Source organism: Alligator mississippiensis, chromosome 14 (genome assembly GCF_030867095.1).
Source record: "Alligator mississippiensis isolate rAllMis1 chromosome 14, rAllMis1, whole genome shotgun sequence".
NCBI classification, from domain to species: domain Eukaryota; kingdom Metazoa; phylum Chordata; order Crocodylia; family Alligatoridae; genus Alligator; species Alligator mississippiensis.
The window spans coordinates 5,543,464-5,558,774 of record NC_081837.1 but is presented as its reverse complement, the minus strand read 5'-3'; the positions used below and the strand labels follow the sequence as shown (position 1 = coordinate 5,558,774).

At 49.6% G+C, this 15,311-nt stretch overlaps 2 protein-coding genes across 9 annotated transcripts in view; one reads left to right on the top strand and one right to left on the bottom strand.

The window, feature by feature from the left end:
* ACACA (acetyl-CoA carboxylase alpha) overlaps positions 1–7,377 on the top strand; it is a 182,349-nt gene extending 174,972 nt beyond the window's left edge. For all 7 annotated transcript variants that reach the window (XM_059717405.1, XM_006276473.4, XM_019493301.2 and 4 more), the window contains 2 exons: positions 3,146–3,282; positions 4,206–7,377. In XM_059717405.1, coding sequence (XP_059573388.1) covers positions 3,146–3,282; positions 4,206–4,332 — 264 coding nt within the window. In that variant the 3' untranslated portion in view covers positions 4,333–7,377. The remainder of the gene's footprint in view (positions 1–3,145; positions 3,283–4,205) is intronic.
* Positions 7,378–12,582: 5,205 nt separating this feature from the next.
* The window catches only part of AATF (apoptosis antagonizing transcription factor), a 75,389-nt gene continuing 72,660 nt past the window's right edge, over positions 12,583–15,311 (bottom strand). For both annotated transcript variants that reach the window (XM_014608121.3, XM_006276474.4), the window contains exon 12: positions 12,583–15,108. In XM_014608121.3, the coding sequence (XP_014463607.1) occupies positions 15,045–15,108 (64 nt within the window). In that variant the 3' untranslated portion in view covers positions 12,583–15,044. The remainder of the gene's footprint in view (positions 15,109–15,311) is intronic.

The window sequence follows — 15,311 nt, the reverse complement described above, 5'->3', positions numbered from 1 at the left end:
GCATATGTTGATAGGGAAGCATCATGCTGTTTCTTAATTAAAAGCAAACGGATTAAAAATGATTAATAAGAGTATTAAATATTCTCCTAAACTAAAAGCTTTGGGATTCTCGGGTAAATCGAGCTTTACGCGGGTCTGAAACTGGAAGGCTTTTTTTTTCTTCTTCCTCTTTACTGAAATCTTCATAAGTGCCCTCTTTTGTATGCAGGGGGGCACTTCTGTCTAGTCTAGGGGCAGAGGCAGGGAGCAGTAACTAGGGAGCTTAAAAATAACAATAGCAGTAGTAATAATAAGGAAAATCACAAAGTCTAAGTGCAGTCCCTGTTGGCAGACAACTGGAGAGCTAGATCTCCCTGTATATTTGTGTGAAGGCCCTGAGCTCAGCCAGGTACCGAGCCTGGTAAAGCTTTTCATAATTCAAAGTCTGTCCCACTTTCTAGTTAGTGACTTGCTTCCCCCTTCACCCGGCCCAGCTCCCTTGCGTGTGGGCTACTGCGGGCTGTCCGTGGGCACTGTGAGACTCTGGCTTCCTGTTGGTGGGTTGCATGTGGAAACTGGTCTACATCCAAGTGACATCGTCAACCACCCATGGTTTGTAGCAGCTGGGTGGCAAGTCGGCGCGCTGGGTGTTGTGGGGGCAGTTACTTTTGTGAGCACAGGAAAGGAGTATCTGCTGTGGGTCCTGGGGGAGGAAAGACTCCCAGCGAGTTCCTTGGGCTGTGGCAGCTGACGTGGGGTTCAGGCTCAGATGTGCGGTTTGTCCATTGGGATGCCGTGCTTGCAGCTGAACGTACTCATGTCTCTCGCACTCGACTGGTATGAACAGGCAAGGAAGCAGCTTTCTGCCAAGAGTAAACTGTACGTGGCAGAAGACTCCCAGTGAGAATGGCCTAGGTTTCAAATCCCAGCTGGCCTGAGTGGTAGGGAATGGAGGGCAAGCCCTCGGGGGTCTCAGACTTTGCTGTCTCTAGTGCTGCTGCTCCAAGGAGCTCCAGGCTCTGGGCAGATCTGACTGTATCCACCAGTCCAGCGCAACGGGGAGCACGCAAGACTTCCCTTTAGGCGACAACACTTCTTTCCAGCCTCCAGAATTTCCAGAATCTTCCCAGCTCCTTGAGTCAAGCAAGCAGGAATCGAGAGGCATGAACGAAGAGGAGCAGATGGCCTTTTGGTGCCGGTTTCATGCGTCTTGGGACAGATTTATCCATGAGCACCCCAGCAGTTCTGGGCTGGTTTTGTCGTGACGGGGCTGTTTATCTTGATGGCAGTTAGGTGAGCAGGCACCCTGCTTAGCTGGTTGCGTGCAGGCTGCATTCATGTGAGAGGCAGGGCTGTTTCCAACCCCATGGCCACAGAGGGTTTTTTAATGCACCCACCTATTAAATTACCGTGCTGAGCTCATTGTCATTCTGACTTTGACTTCGTTAGTGATAACAGAGAAGGATAGTGCACCTTTAAATGACGAGCTTTGTGTTTAATTACCCAAATAAAATGACATAAATATGAATGAGCACTAATGGTGGTACTTGGTTTTCCGGAAACCATTAACAAAACGATTCTTAAATGATTTGTAAAGAAAATGAGAGGAGAAGAGAGGAGCGAGAAGGCTATTAGGCTTCTAACACACTCCTGAATTATTATGTAGTCAACTACCTAGGAAGTATCAGGCTAAACGATCTTGCAAAAGAAAAAAATGGGTTGTTGCTGCAGCGTTTCCTGGTCGTAGGCGCTTTGACCTCCACGGTTGTGCTCAGATCTGCTAAAATGGGGGTTAGGTTTCTTGGCTGGTGATGGGCTCAAGGACTAGAAGAGTGACATCGCTTCAGTTTCTAGGTATTCCCCATTGTGGCTCAGTGGTCTGGTTTGGTGGGTCTTTCCCCGAGAAGCCCTCACATGACTGCTGTGAGTCTCTCTCTTCCCATGGGACTGAGTTAGGAGTCTACGTCCCACAGGTTTGCAAATTCCACGGCCGTAGGGTTTTGCAAATGAGCTGAGATGGAAGACTCGCGCTCTGGGGCGAGCTGTTTTAACACAGCTGAGCAGCTCTTGCAGCAGGAAGCAAGCATGGCACTGGCATTTGACATGTGGCAGAATGCAAGTCACTGATTTAAAGTTTGGCCCGTTGCTCAGAAGCCAGTGCAGCTGCACCTGGGATCTGGTGGGCGGACGAGCAGCGAGGGACTTTGGCTTTGTAAGCTCTGAATCTGCCTAAGATGGCCCTTGTGTAAAAGCATCAAAGAACACAATGGCTGGAGTGTGGGGCTGATTACAGAGGAGGTGATGCACGTCTTGCAAGACCCCAATGGACAGGTGTTTGAGTCGCCGTATTTCCGTGAGAGCTGTTTCTGTGCGCCTGGTAAGGCTCCTGTCACTCCGAGCAGCTTTCTCTGGGATCACAGAGCCTTTCCCCGCTCTGGTCGGGTGGGCACATGCTGGAACATAGGCGGCAGAGCCAGTCAACTCTGGAGGGCATCTAGCGATGCTGTGCCTTGCTCTAACCGATGGGACGAGACCCCCGCTTTTCTGAGGGTGAAATCCAGTACAGCCTGTAATGGCAAAGCAGCCTGTGCCCTCCCTGCACTCGGGGTCTGTCTGACTTCAAACCAGAAGGCCCAGGCAGGCTGGTGCCACCTGGAGCTCAGTTGCATCTGCCGTCCCCTTAGAAAGGCTTGGAAGGAGACGCCCCTGGGAAGGGGCCCCAGCCCTAAACGCAGGGGGCTGAAAAGCTTGGGAAGGATTTGTGCAGCTGGTCCCTGTCACCCCTGAGACAGGAGAGACCCCTTCTCCCACAGACAAAGCACCTGCCCAGAGTAAGTAACGCACATCGCCAAGCATTTCAAACCGCAGAGCTGCTGCCTCCCAGGTTTCCATTTAATCACATTTAGGGAAGGAGATGCAGAACAAATACATCATCCTCTGACTCCTGCTAATTGTTACTTGCCTTTTGCATCCATAAAAGCTAACTGCGCCGGGAAATCGCAGAGGGTCTTCGGCCTAATATTTTACCCAGGCTTGCCAGTAATTGCTAATTAAATTTCAGGAATGGTAGCGCTGGGAGCAGGGTAGTGCAATCAGTCAGTGGAAGTTCCCCGGGACCTCGGGTGCGGGCTGGAGCCGGTTCATGACACTTGCTGTTTGTTTGCAGGCGTACTTGTGGGATAACAACAAGGACCTGGTGGAGTGGCTGGAGAAACAGCTCACAGAAGAAGAAGGCGTTCGCTCAGTCGTGGAGGAAAACATCAAATACATCTCCAGAGATTACATCCTCAAGCAGATACGGAGGTAAGCGAGCTCCAGTGCAGCATCTGCCCCACTGCAGGAAGTGGAAAGGCTCCCTGTATTTTCAAAGGCTGTGTCTACCCTTAGGGTTTTCCCCCATGAAATCTCCCACTCCTGCTGACCCTTGAGGTGGTGGTAGAAGCACTGGTGATCCCAGGAAGTTTGCAGATAGCTTGGTCACTCGGGCCCCTCTCCATACAGGTGCCGAGGGTCTCTGGGGAGGCTGAACTATTTCTTCAATTAAAAAGTCCCTAGCTCTGTGTCAGAACAGTTTCAAAAGATCTTGCCTGTGTTTCTCCTGTTCTGGGTGAGGGAAGCAGATTAGCCAGCTCAGAGCAGGTAAGGGAGATGTTAAATTCCAAACAAACGGACGTCTTTATTGTGAGGGGCATTCTTTTCCACGTGCAAAGCTAAAACAGTCGGGTGGCAGGACGCTGCACTGAAAAGCCCCGACAGGCCACCTGTTCCCCCAGCAGATAGAAAGGGGGGAGCAGGGAGTGCACATCACTGCGTTGCTGTGCTTTGTAGGTCTTGTGCTTTGCAAGTTTTCCAGGCACCTCCATAACGTCTCTGCGCCACAGGAGACAGGTGTGTGGTGCTTCTGGAAAAGAGAAGATGCCCCTTGAGCACGATGGCTCCTACCTTCTTCCTGCAAGAAAGAACTGCTGAGAGCAGGCAACTGCGTTGCATGAGCATGGCGTCTCTTAATGTGTTTTGGCTCACTGGAGCCTTTGCTGACCTGTCCGGTGGCTTTCAGAGATCCCGTATGTTCGAATGGTCCTTAAATGGCTCCGTTTGGTACTGACTGAGGGCTGGCCAAGGAAAGGTAGCAAGCTGCAGGCAGCCTTATTCCGACACGAGCTGGGCGAGGAGGAAGCGATTGGGGTATGCTCACTGCTGTCACTCATTCTCTCGCCTTTTTGCAGTTTGGTACAGGCCAATCCCGAGGTTGCCATGGATTCCATCGTTCACATGACCCAGCATATATCACCGACCCAGCGAGCCGAGATAGTGCGGATTCTTTCAACAATGGACTCGCCTCCTTCCACGTAAGAGGATTCGTCTCCCACTCTCCTTTTTCCCCCCATACAGTGGAAAAAGCTGCAAGTTCCCCTTTGCTCAACCCCGACCGCTGTACTGAGAAGAGGAAGCAAAGGGAAATGCTGCAGCAACAACACTTTTATATTTGAAAATCTGACTGGCCACAAAGACGCAAGGAAACCGTCTCAAAGCAAGTTCCAGGAGCCCGGTCCTGGCTGTCTTAACTGTCCCTTATTTATTTAACACCGTGTGACTGGACCAAAGTGTCAGCTGGCTGCTCGGCTGCCACGCAAAAGCACTACACAGACTATGAAGGGTACCCTGGTACCGTGAGGTCTTAACGCGCTCTCAGCTCTGCCCCTGCCGACTTGTCTTTGTTCACCCAGGCTGGGGGAGGTGGGACGAAGGTGATGGCTTTGTACGTGCCAATGGTATCGGTCAGGGCTGGCTGTTCCTCCCAAGTGCAGCTCGGATGTTGTTGATTCCCCGTAGGAAGAAATGGAGAAATGGCACTCATGGTAGTTTTCTTACCCTCACAAGGAGTGGAGACACCCAGTGACTCCTGGCATCTTCCCTCCTCGCCGCTGCTGGCTACGTTTTCCACTTCAAACACGCACAGCTGTCTTGTGTGCTCGGCCTCCAACGACCCCCGTCATTTAAGTATTGTTCTGACCAGGGCTTTCAGCCTGTCTGGAGTCGGAACAGAGATTCTGCTGGTTTCCCGTAGAATGAAAATGCTGTACATTATAATTGTCGCTTTAGCTGCACCCAGAAATTGGATGCTAAATCCATAGCAAATGGTAGCTTTTTCTGTCTTAAAGGCTGACCCCACCTATCACATTCTCACTTGTGTACAGAGCGGCATTGATATTCTGTCTGCACATTCAGAAGCTGTAGCTAAGGTTGTGTTGGTACTTGTTAGTTTTCCCTGGATGAGAGACAGAGAGGCTCATTCCGTGGCTCGGGGGAAGGTGGCAGTAGTTAGTTTCAGACGTACTGAGATTAAAACCACCTCGCTAACTTTTTTGTACTTTTTTTGTTACTGAAACCAATGTTTTTAAATGGAAAAAAAACCAGCTGCTCAATCAACCATGTGAACAAAGCAATTTTTCGCCCTTTTAGAAAGAGGGAAAGGAATCACAAATCAGCTTTTTTTGTCAGCTGCTGTACTCACTACGTCACAGGAGGGAAGCCTCCACCCATGGCCAGTGGGTTCCTTCACAACCAGCAACAGTGATTTGGGTTTTTTAAAAGATCATTTTCCTTTTGGATGTCTGCTTTAACAAATTAATGGTCACATATAAGTATTAGCTGCTATGCTGGCATGGTACGTCAGGCCGCACAAAAGCTTCCCAGTAAAGGCTTGGAGATGGACTTAAATACAGCAGTAGGGTTGTGTCACTGGCTGGGCCAGAGTCACTAAACGAAAACTCAGTTTAATTCATTTAACTGATTGTTAATTATGTTCTAATTAGATCTTTCATTAGGATCGAAAAGGTGAGCATCTCAGGCTGATGCTGTGGTGCTGGGAAAAGGGAATACAACTGCTGCTTGAACAATAAGATAACTTTCCTTGCAACCTTTCATGCATGTTCGGTATCGTCATCACTGTTTCCATTCGAGGTAGTTGTTGCTTCCCGGTCTCTACTCTGTATCTGTGTCATTAACTACATCTTCTTCACAGTGCTGGGCAGGAGTCTGACTCTGGCTGGTGTCACTAGGTCCTGACTGCGATAGAAAACTGCAGTCGTGAAACCCGAGCAGTACAATCCAACCAGACCAGCAGAGGCAAATCAATGTGAAACGGCTTCATGGTAACATTGCAAAGCAAATTAGCGATGTGAATTCTTCTCACATACTCAGTATGCTGCACCCCTTTGCTGGGGGAAGCAGGCATGTGGAGAAGACTTGTTTCTCTAGCTGCAGTTTTTAAAAACTCAAATGCCGGGTGTTTCATAAATTCACCCCTTGTAGTGCCAGCAAGCATTAGAGAGCCTTTGCCTGCCGCCACTGGGAACACCGCGCTGATGGTGCAGGCGACAAAGGTGCAGCTGACAGGGCAAGGGCCTGGTTTTCTTTTATAACCTTAATTCCTGCTTAGAAGTAATAGGATTGACACAAGCATGAGACAGTAGGCAGTACTCTGCCCAGCCTCTCCTGCCCTCCCCAGAGGCCGGGTTATTGAGGCTGTAGCTGCATACCTCTGCCAGCGTGGAAGGGCTTCTGACTGTTGCCACAAAGAGGTGAGTCTGGACCGCAGGGAGTTTGTTACAGTGGGCCTTCAAGAACCTCTCATTAAGGTGAGGGGCTCGGGGAGGCCTGAGGTCACAACTGCGGTGCTACTGGAGCACGTGGATATGCTGGTGCCTGTTGCTCCAGCTGCTCAGCAGAGCTGCACATGCCATGGCCGTTTTGAATAGACCCACACCCCTCAGGCAGGGAAAACCCCACAGCTCCACCAGTGCCAAGGATATTCAAATAAGAGCCTTGTTTTCAAGTGCGTTTCCCACAAGCACCCACCACCTTGAAAATGCTGCTGTGGCCAGGGTTGTGCGTACACATGGCAGTCAGAGTGCTGCGGTGATGGCATGCTAGTCTACAGCTAGTAGAGGTAGCATGCTGTGACCTAGGAGCTGGACACCTGCTCCAGATGAAGTATTAAACCGACAAGGCTCGTGCCTGCCTTCTGGCTCTCCCCAGACAATCCCCCCCCAAAACTGTGAGCTGGGGAGGGGGAGCGGCTGGCATTCAGCAGTTCCAAGTACCAGTGCCCCTGTAAGCCAGACCTGTTACTAGTGTCTTACTTAAAGCTGTGTGTGAGGGCGACAGGCAGTCAGCTAACAGCCACGGTGACCTTCTTCAGCAGCTCCCAGGGCAGTGTCAACTGTCCGTGGCCATCTTGCTTTCTGTCACTAGCTGCTGTATGTTGCGGTGGGAACATAGGCACACCCAGGTAACACTGAACCCAGGAGATGTTACTGCTGGACACGTATGGCTCTTGCTGGTGCTGAAGTATTTCACTTACCTCAAAGTTTTTAATAAAAAGAATTGGCTCCAGTCTGTGTCCGTGATCACAATGTGTGCCCTGCGCTAAGCATTAGCTGCGACTCCCCAGCACGGAGAAGGTTGCTAATGCAGCAAGTGGTTTATGCAGAACATGGCACAGGTCATTTACCAGTCAACACAGCCCCTCCGCTGCCAAGGAGATTGAACCAACCTAGCTCAAGCTGACACCTGGACCTGTGTGGCCACGAATAGCATGGTTATCCTTCTCAGGTCAGCCTCTACCAGGCCCTGTACAAGTTGCCTTCACTTTCTCCTCTAATTTGCACCCTCCCTGCAGTAGCCAGTGCTGTCAAACAAATCGAGAACAGGTGCAGGCCCAGGGGCAAGAAGGGACCACTTTTCACTTAATCCAGTCCTTGGAAGGTAGCAACAGAGCCTGCAAGCAGCCCACTGCCCTGCACCAGTCCGTGCCCCTTTCCAGCAGCATTCACCAAGACAGTGATGCAGGCCCTCCCTAAGGCCAGGCCTGGTGCATGCACAAGCATATCGCATCCTGCTTCTGTTTCACGGGATCAATTCTGAACAGCTTGCCCCACAGCTTGCTGCAGGACATTACTGAGCAGGGCCTCTACAGCTCAGGATTGAGCCCTACAGGGATCCCTGTACCAGACCTAGCTCAAACTCACTTTTCCGTGTCCGACGCATGCCTCTGCCCCAGCACCGCTACCAAGCCCAGGCAGGACTGCGTCTGTTCTCCCACCAAGTAACATCAGCGCGCAGCAGAGCAGAGCTGTTTGGCATGTCCCTTTCATCCTCCACCATGGGGTAGGCACAGGGGCTTGCTCAGCTCCCAGTCTGGAGCTCACTTGGCATTTCCAAAGCTGCTTTTTCTCCCAGGCTATTTATAAGACGTATGGCCTTAAAGGGCAGGGGATAGCACAACTGTTAAAAATCACCCTAGACATTTCTGCACAGATTCCCCACTACCACCACTGCTCTGTGGAAATAAAGTTACAAGTAGAGCCAAGGAAATGGTGCCCCAGCTGCTAAGTTAAAAACAGATCCAATGGTATTTACTGCAGACAAGTCCCTAAGAACTCTCCACTTGGAATTAATGGTAAGTACCTAAGCTGCAAAGGTTTTGCAGTGCATCCTGCTGGCAAACTCCACTCGGTCTCGTGCTTTGCCCAAACCAGCATCCGGGGGGGCTTAAGGACATAGATCACCTCAACAAACATCATAAAAGTTGGGGGGGGGAAGGAGAGGGGGAACCACCCCTATTGAACTCCAGAAATGCATTTAAAAACTCTTTAGCCTAAAATATCTACATATTAAAATGCCAAGAAAAGCAGTACCAAAGCTGTAAGCTTTCAAAAGCCCAAGATCAAAGTGCTATCAGCTTTTAATTTAAACCTTTTGTTGCATCAACAGTCTTAAGAGGGATGAGAGAGATCAAAATAAAAACTGAAACAAACTGTGGCTTTGTAGCTGTTTTTGTTATAGTCGCTTCTCTCAATTTGGGCCATGAAATAGGTCAGCTCCATTACTGATCAGCCTTCCCACAAATATTTAAAACAAATTGAATTGCACACCCAATACCCATCACAATTACGCCAGGCACAATAACTAAATTAGCAATTCAACAAAATAATTGGAAATGCGATGCTCTCCATTCCACAGCCTCCCTCAGGGCTTTAGCCGTTCTATGGGGGGAAAACTCCGCTTTACTAATTCTGCAGCTAATTAGAGACACACTTGTAAATGAAGTTGTTTGTCTGAAACTTGGAATTCGCATCTGGTGTGGGCTGGGGGAGGAGGATTAATACAGGACTCTTCACCCCCCACCCCACCGCAGGTCCCCAAACACACCTTCCAGCTGATCTGCAGTGGTTTTAAAAGGTAGAATGCACAGGCATGGAGGTGCTAATTAGCAAATGTATCATGAATTAATAAAGCATTAATATCCTATTGGGAAAAACTCCTATGTGCTGTTAATTGACAGTATTAGGACAACTTAGTGGAAACCGTCCTGGTAGTTTGGCCCTTATTAAACACCACTCAAGCCTTTTGACCAGCGAACAGCCCTGCGGTAGGATCAAGAGCCCTGTCTGCTAACCAAGCACGGCGCCGTGTTTGCCTTTCCCCTGAGCTAGGGACGCTGCACCTGGCCCAAGTGGTGCAGCAGCTGTCCCGAGCTGCTCCCACCCTGAGCGGTGGCGGGCCTCTCACTTGAGACTCAGCCTTTAGCCTCCTCCCTGCAGGCAGATGCTAGTACCCACCTGGCCCACAGCAGCAGCAGGGGAGCGCAGTGTGGCATGACCAGCACAGCAGAAATAAGGTCAGGAAAGCTGCCTACAGTCATACACTTCCACAGCCCCTGCCCCAGACCTGCAAAGGGGCCAGCTCAGCTGCTTAGGACCACCCCCTGTGCCACCACCCCTGGGAGTAACCACAGGCTGGTCCAGTAGTTTACTGGTGTGGTGCTAGCCAGTGGCCAGAGGCAGGGTCATGGAGCCTGTGTAAGCTGGTAGCAGCCTTGGGGAAAACCTGCCCTGTTCCAGTTGGGCATGCAAAGCCCCATGTGCCCGCTAGACCTTCAAGCTACTTTCTGAGCACATGAAACACACTGCTAACATGCCTGCCTTTACAGTCTGCACAAGCACTGTGCCCTCGCCCATCTCTGAAGCAATTTGTATTGCCCATAGTGCCACTGCTGCGCAAAGGCAGAGCTGATTAACTGAAGGCCACACTGCTGCTGGACTCCACCAAGTCACACTCAGGACACTCCAGTTGATGCCTCGGCTTAGCCCCGGCACAGCCATGCTGCAGGCTGAGTGTCCCCGGTAGCATACGCACACGCTGGCAGCATCAGGACTCGAGCGCTGCCCTCAGTGGCAGGGTCAGCAGCTGAAACGGGGCCTTGCAGGCACCAGTCTCCTGTGGAAGGTTCTCGCGCTGTATCACACTACCCAGGTGGGGGGAGAGACAAGCCTGCTTAAACACTGATAAGTAAATTCAAAAGCTTCCTTAGTAGGGCTTTGAATTTCTCTTATCTCCTCAAACAATATGAACCCGACGTTATCACGTTTCAAGTGGCTCGTATTACCCTTTTAACATTACAGCCCTCGCTGAAACCCAAGTGCTGTGCGCGACAACTTTAAAGGACACAGGAGTCAAGCTGAAAAGGAGCGTTTAAGCATGCAGATTGGCCAGGCAGCACCAAGTCAGCCCAGCAGCAGCTTATGGCAGAGTGCTTGCTTAAACACCAAACCCCCATGTAGGGCGTGGGCATCTTGCTTCCCTTTCACCAGCCTTAATGCTTGCTTACATTGGGGCGGCAGTTAAATGTTAAAAGACCACATCAGGGGCTTAAATGCACTGCAAGTACATCCCAATCCCTGATCAACACCTGGGGAAACTACTTCTGGGATGCCAATACGTTACCTGGCTGGCGCAGCAGGGAGAAATCAGCCAACCAAGGCTGCAGCTGCATGGCTTCCATGCAGTGGTGTAGGGTCAAGAGTGGTGTGAGGGTGCTTTGGGATTAGCCACAGCTGGCTCATGTGGCAGCAAGTGGCATTCCCGTGGCTTCCCTGCACCTGTAGCTTTAAGGCTATCACAGGTATACCCACACGCACATGCCACAGATGCATGAGCAGGGAGGTGAAGCTCAAGGGGTAAGCCTGGAGCAGATCTGCACTGTGGCCGGCTCACATGAGCAAGTGGGCTGCGTGCTAGAAGCATGCGAGCGTCTGCCCCCCTCTCCTCCTCGCCCATGTCATCCAGAAGTAAGTCTGGCACTGAGCAGAGCTGCAGCACTGCTGGGGCTCCTCACATACTCACAACTTTGTGTTTTAAGTCAAGGCAGCTTGATTTATTCCCACCCCCTGCAGGTTTAACTGTGTCCACCTCTGATCAGCAGACCGAAGCGCTTGGTACCAAGCATCAGCCTGTGAATTGCCTTGCTATTGCTCACCAGTCCTCCCCAGGAGATGGCTTTCCTAAGCCTCACCATGTCCTCGCTGAGCTGTAACGCTCTTCCTCTACCTCCCCACCATACACCGCCGGTGGGTTTGTTGCTCTCTCCAGTAGCTCCCCATATTGTTATTTAGCCTCGTGTCTCTGCCGCTGGATTTCTCCGCTCAGCCAGCCTTGCCCTCGTATGCTCTGGGGAGCACCGTCACTGGTGGAAGCGTTGCAGCATAAGGTCGTTATTTAGATCTAGGAATAGTGAGAGCGGCAGCAAGGAGTCAACAGTGACATTTAGTAAGTTTCCGCCTGGCAAATTTTGCCCGAGCAGAGAGCTGGAAAGACAGGAAAGGAAAAAAAATCAATGTGCTTCTCTGAGAGCCGCAGCTGCTGCCTTGCTGCAAGTGAACAGAAAGATTTAGTCATCCATGATACGTTCCTTTTGCAAAGACAAAGTCAGTGCGGATCGTGACATGCATTTTCTAAACTTGAACAGTACCTTTTCCACAGGAGACAGGACCTGGTCCTAAAGGGTTGCAGTGGACGGTTTTACTGAGGCCACATCCTTAGCACGTGCTGGCGTTCTCAGTTTACTATGCTGTTCCATAATATATGGCCTCTCTCTTTAATTGCCGCCTACAGCTCCAATGCCACGGCAAAGCTCAGATGCAAGAGGAGAGGTGCCAACTCGCTTCCGAATCACTCAGGTGAGCGGTGTCTGGGCCCTGGCTGCACCGAGCCGCAACACTGAACCCTTGGTATGGTCAGCCCCCAGCTCACTACAAGCTATTCACTGCTCCAGTCTCACCTTCCACACTGCTTATGAGAGATGCATGAAGTCTGATGCACACGAGTCAATTCACGCTTTGGTTAACCTGGTTATTAAGCAGCTTTGCCCTACAACAAAGCAAACAAGTATTTAGTTTCCTTTATCTTCACTCAACCTCCGGTGAATGAATTTCAACCTGTAACAGGCAAACCACTCAAACAGGATGTAGGCTACAACCTTAGCAAGCACTTTCCATCCCTGATAACCTCTACCTTTCTATATACGAGAGGTCTGTGGCCAAGGCATGTGCGTGTGTTGACCAGGAATCTTAAAAAAAAAATATAATTTACAATGTCAAATGGTATCAGCAGCCAAGGGGGTCAGAAACCAAAGACCCCACCTTCCCAAAAGAGGAGAGGAATGATTCACTCAGCAATGAAAATGGCTCTAAATGAAAAGTCCTGATAACAATTCCAAACTCATTTTAAAAAAATCAGCATTAGCCCCACACACAAAAATAAAGTATTAGGTTTTATTAAAATGCAAATCAATCAACTAATCTGTCCTTCAGTTAACAGTTGAATTGCAGGATCCGTGTCAATTAAACTAGTTTCCAATTTATTCTTTGCTTGAAGGAGGGTGGTATCCTGAATTCTAAAAACTGCCTAGTACAGTTATGTATTTTATACCACCTCCACCACTTACCTTTCAGATGCTCCATCTAATTAAACATATTATTTGCTCTCATATTTTGGAGCAACTATTATTCAAGTGCCATGCAGGATGGAACCAAATCTGATAGCAACCCCAGCCCAATATTTCTAAAAGTCTTGCATATCACTGTGGTTAAAGCAAAATACAGCACAGATACCCGTGATCAACACCATTAGGTGACTACAGACATTATGTATAACATTAGGTATAAAATACCCAAATAGGTGAATGTCCCTGTGGTACAATCAAAACTAAGGTAACACCCAAGATGTACTGGTTTATAATTGGTCTCCTATGCACTTATTGCTTAGTAAAAGACGTTGGTATGTCCAGCTGTGAAATGGGTGACAATAATGCTTACCTACCTTATGCAGTGTCATGAGAGCTGTGCATGCAGGGCTCTTCAAGATCCTTAAACGAAAGACGCTGTGCAAAGGTAAACTACTATTGACCCAAGAGAATACAGACTCCTTTGTGGTGCATTAAAGGACTACAGCTTGCTGCTTGAAACCAAAAGCATTAATTACCCTTCCTGCATTCACCCTGGGTCTATTCCTTCCCGTCTATACTAAAGCCTGGCACTGCCCTGCAAGTTTTATGGGTAAAACGGCCTTATCCACACTTCTTTGCATACTGTCCTCCACCATTTCGAGTCCTAACAGCAAAACCCTGCGGCAATGCTGGCCAAGCCAAGAGATGAGGTCTGTCTTTTCTGGTTCACTAAAGGAATGCCTGCAAGGACGCTGTTACTTGTACCCCTACAAACAACCCTCTGGCCACAAGCACCAGTGCATCTATCCCCGTGACAATGACCACTCCCCCACTTAAAAGATCCTGACTACTGGTGCTCAAGCACAGACTGCCTGAAGGCCCTTTATACTGCCCAGCCTGGCGGGGAAATGCCTCTCTTCCCTTCCACCCACAGGTCTGGTTCTGCGCCTGGTGGCAAGTAGCATTGCAGCCCAAACTCATGCCACTGCCTAAACCAGGAACCATCCCTGCACCAACCCAGTCTTGGCCACTCAGTTTGCAAAACGTTTTAATCAGCTTGTATAAAAAGCAAAACACAGATACCGTGGGTAAACACTGTGGACCAGCAATGGCCGGCTTGCTGTTACACATCATACATATGCACGTATTGCTTAGGCAAGATAATCTCCATCTCAGAGTGATCACAGCAGGCTAATAAATCCCCCTTATGGGATTTTAATTCCCAGCTTTTGACCTTCGGATGAAAAAACAAGTGAATCATCTCCTCTGGCCAGATTTACACCGGTGCTCACCCCTACAGAAAGCGTGTCACTGGGGGAAGGCAGGGAGAAGTACACGGCAGCAGCAAAAATAATTACGTGTGGAACATCAGAGCGGGCCTGAAACCTCACCAATATCTTCCGACTGCAAAAACTAGTCCTGGCCACGTGAGTCCGTTCTGATGGATGCCAATGTGTCAATGCCCTTGTATGCTTTATAGATGTTGCTTTTGGCAGGTGGAGGGTTTCAATTCACACCATCCATGAAGAGAGCACATGTTTTCATGCACCAGAACCAGGTGTTGCCAGACCAGGCCTCGGGAGGCTGGACACACTGGGCACACCAGCCATTGCTGGGGCATCCTGAGTTCAGTGGCACTCCACAGTGGCCACAGGGCAGACTACAAGACCACGGCCATGAATGGCCTTCTGCAATTAGCACAAATGGATCCTTACAGAAACCGCAACGCAGCCCATTTTAAAAGATGATGCGGCTCCCTCTAGCTGGGCTAGATCACCTGCACTTATGATTGGGGCTGACCTGCCATTGTACAAACTAGCTACAACCCTGCACGAAATGAAGTAGAATGATCCCCAGCAAATGAAAAGACACTTTAACAGGCAGGCACCACTCCCTTCCTCCTCTTATGTTGCAAAGGAACAATGCTAGAGCTTCCCCATACACAGGAAGCCGTATTTATTTGTTATACTGTAGTCAAGTAATGGAGTCCACATTGGGGTTTTTAGTCACAGGGGTCGGTGAGAGCTGGAAGCTGGTCCCCACACTACCTCCACCATCCCTCCCCCCCAAACACGTACAAGGAATGACTGCAATTAAGGCCAGATCATTAAGCAAGTGGAGCTGTCTCTTCTCAACTGGACTAGACATGGCAGCCTGGAGGGTCCCCGGTGTTGCATAGGCAAGTGTCCAACCACACACAAAGGATTCATTTGCACATTGGCCAAAACGCAGAGAATAAGAACGAAAACGTCCTCCTGCTCCCAAGGGTCGGCTGCTAATTCTGCGGGAGAGCATCGGGGTGCGTGATTTTTCCAAACAGCGATCGATAAAGCTCCGTCCTGTGGAGGGGGGGGAATAAAAAAAAAAAGGGAAAGTAACTTTTCAAGGTCAAACTGGAAGCAGAAGGCAGGCAGCAATATCAAATGAAAGGGCCCCTGTATAATTAAAAATGCATTCAACAATCTTTATTAATAAATACAAGTGTAGGGAATAACTTACATAAGACCAATCACATGCAGTACAGAAATATGTAAATATGTCA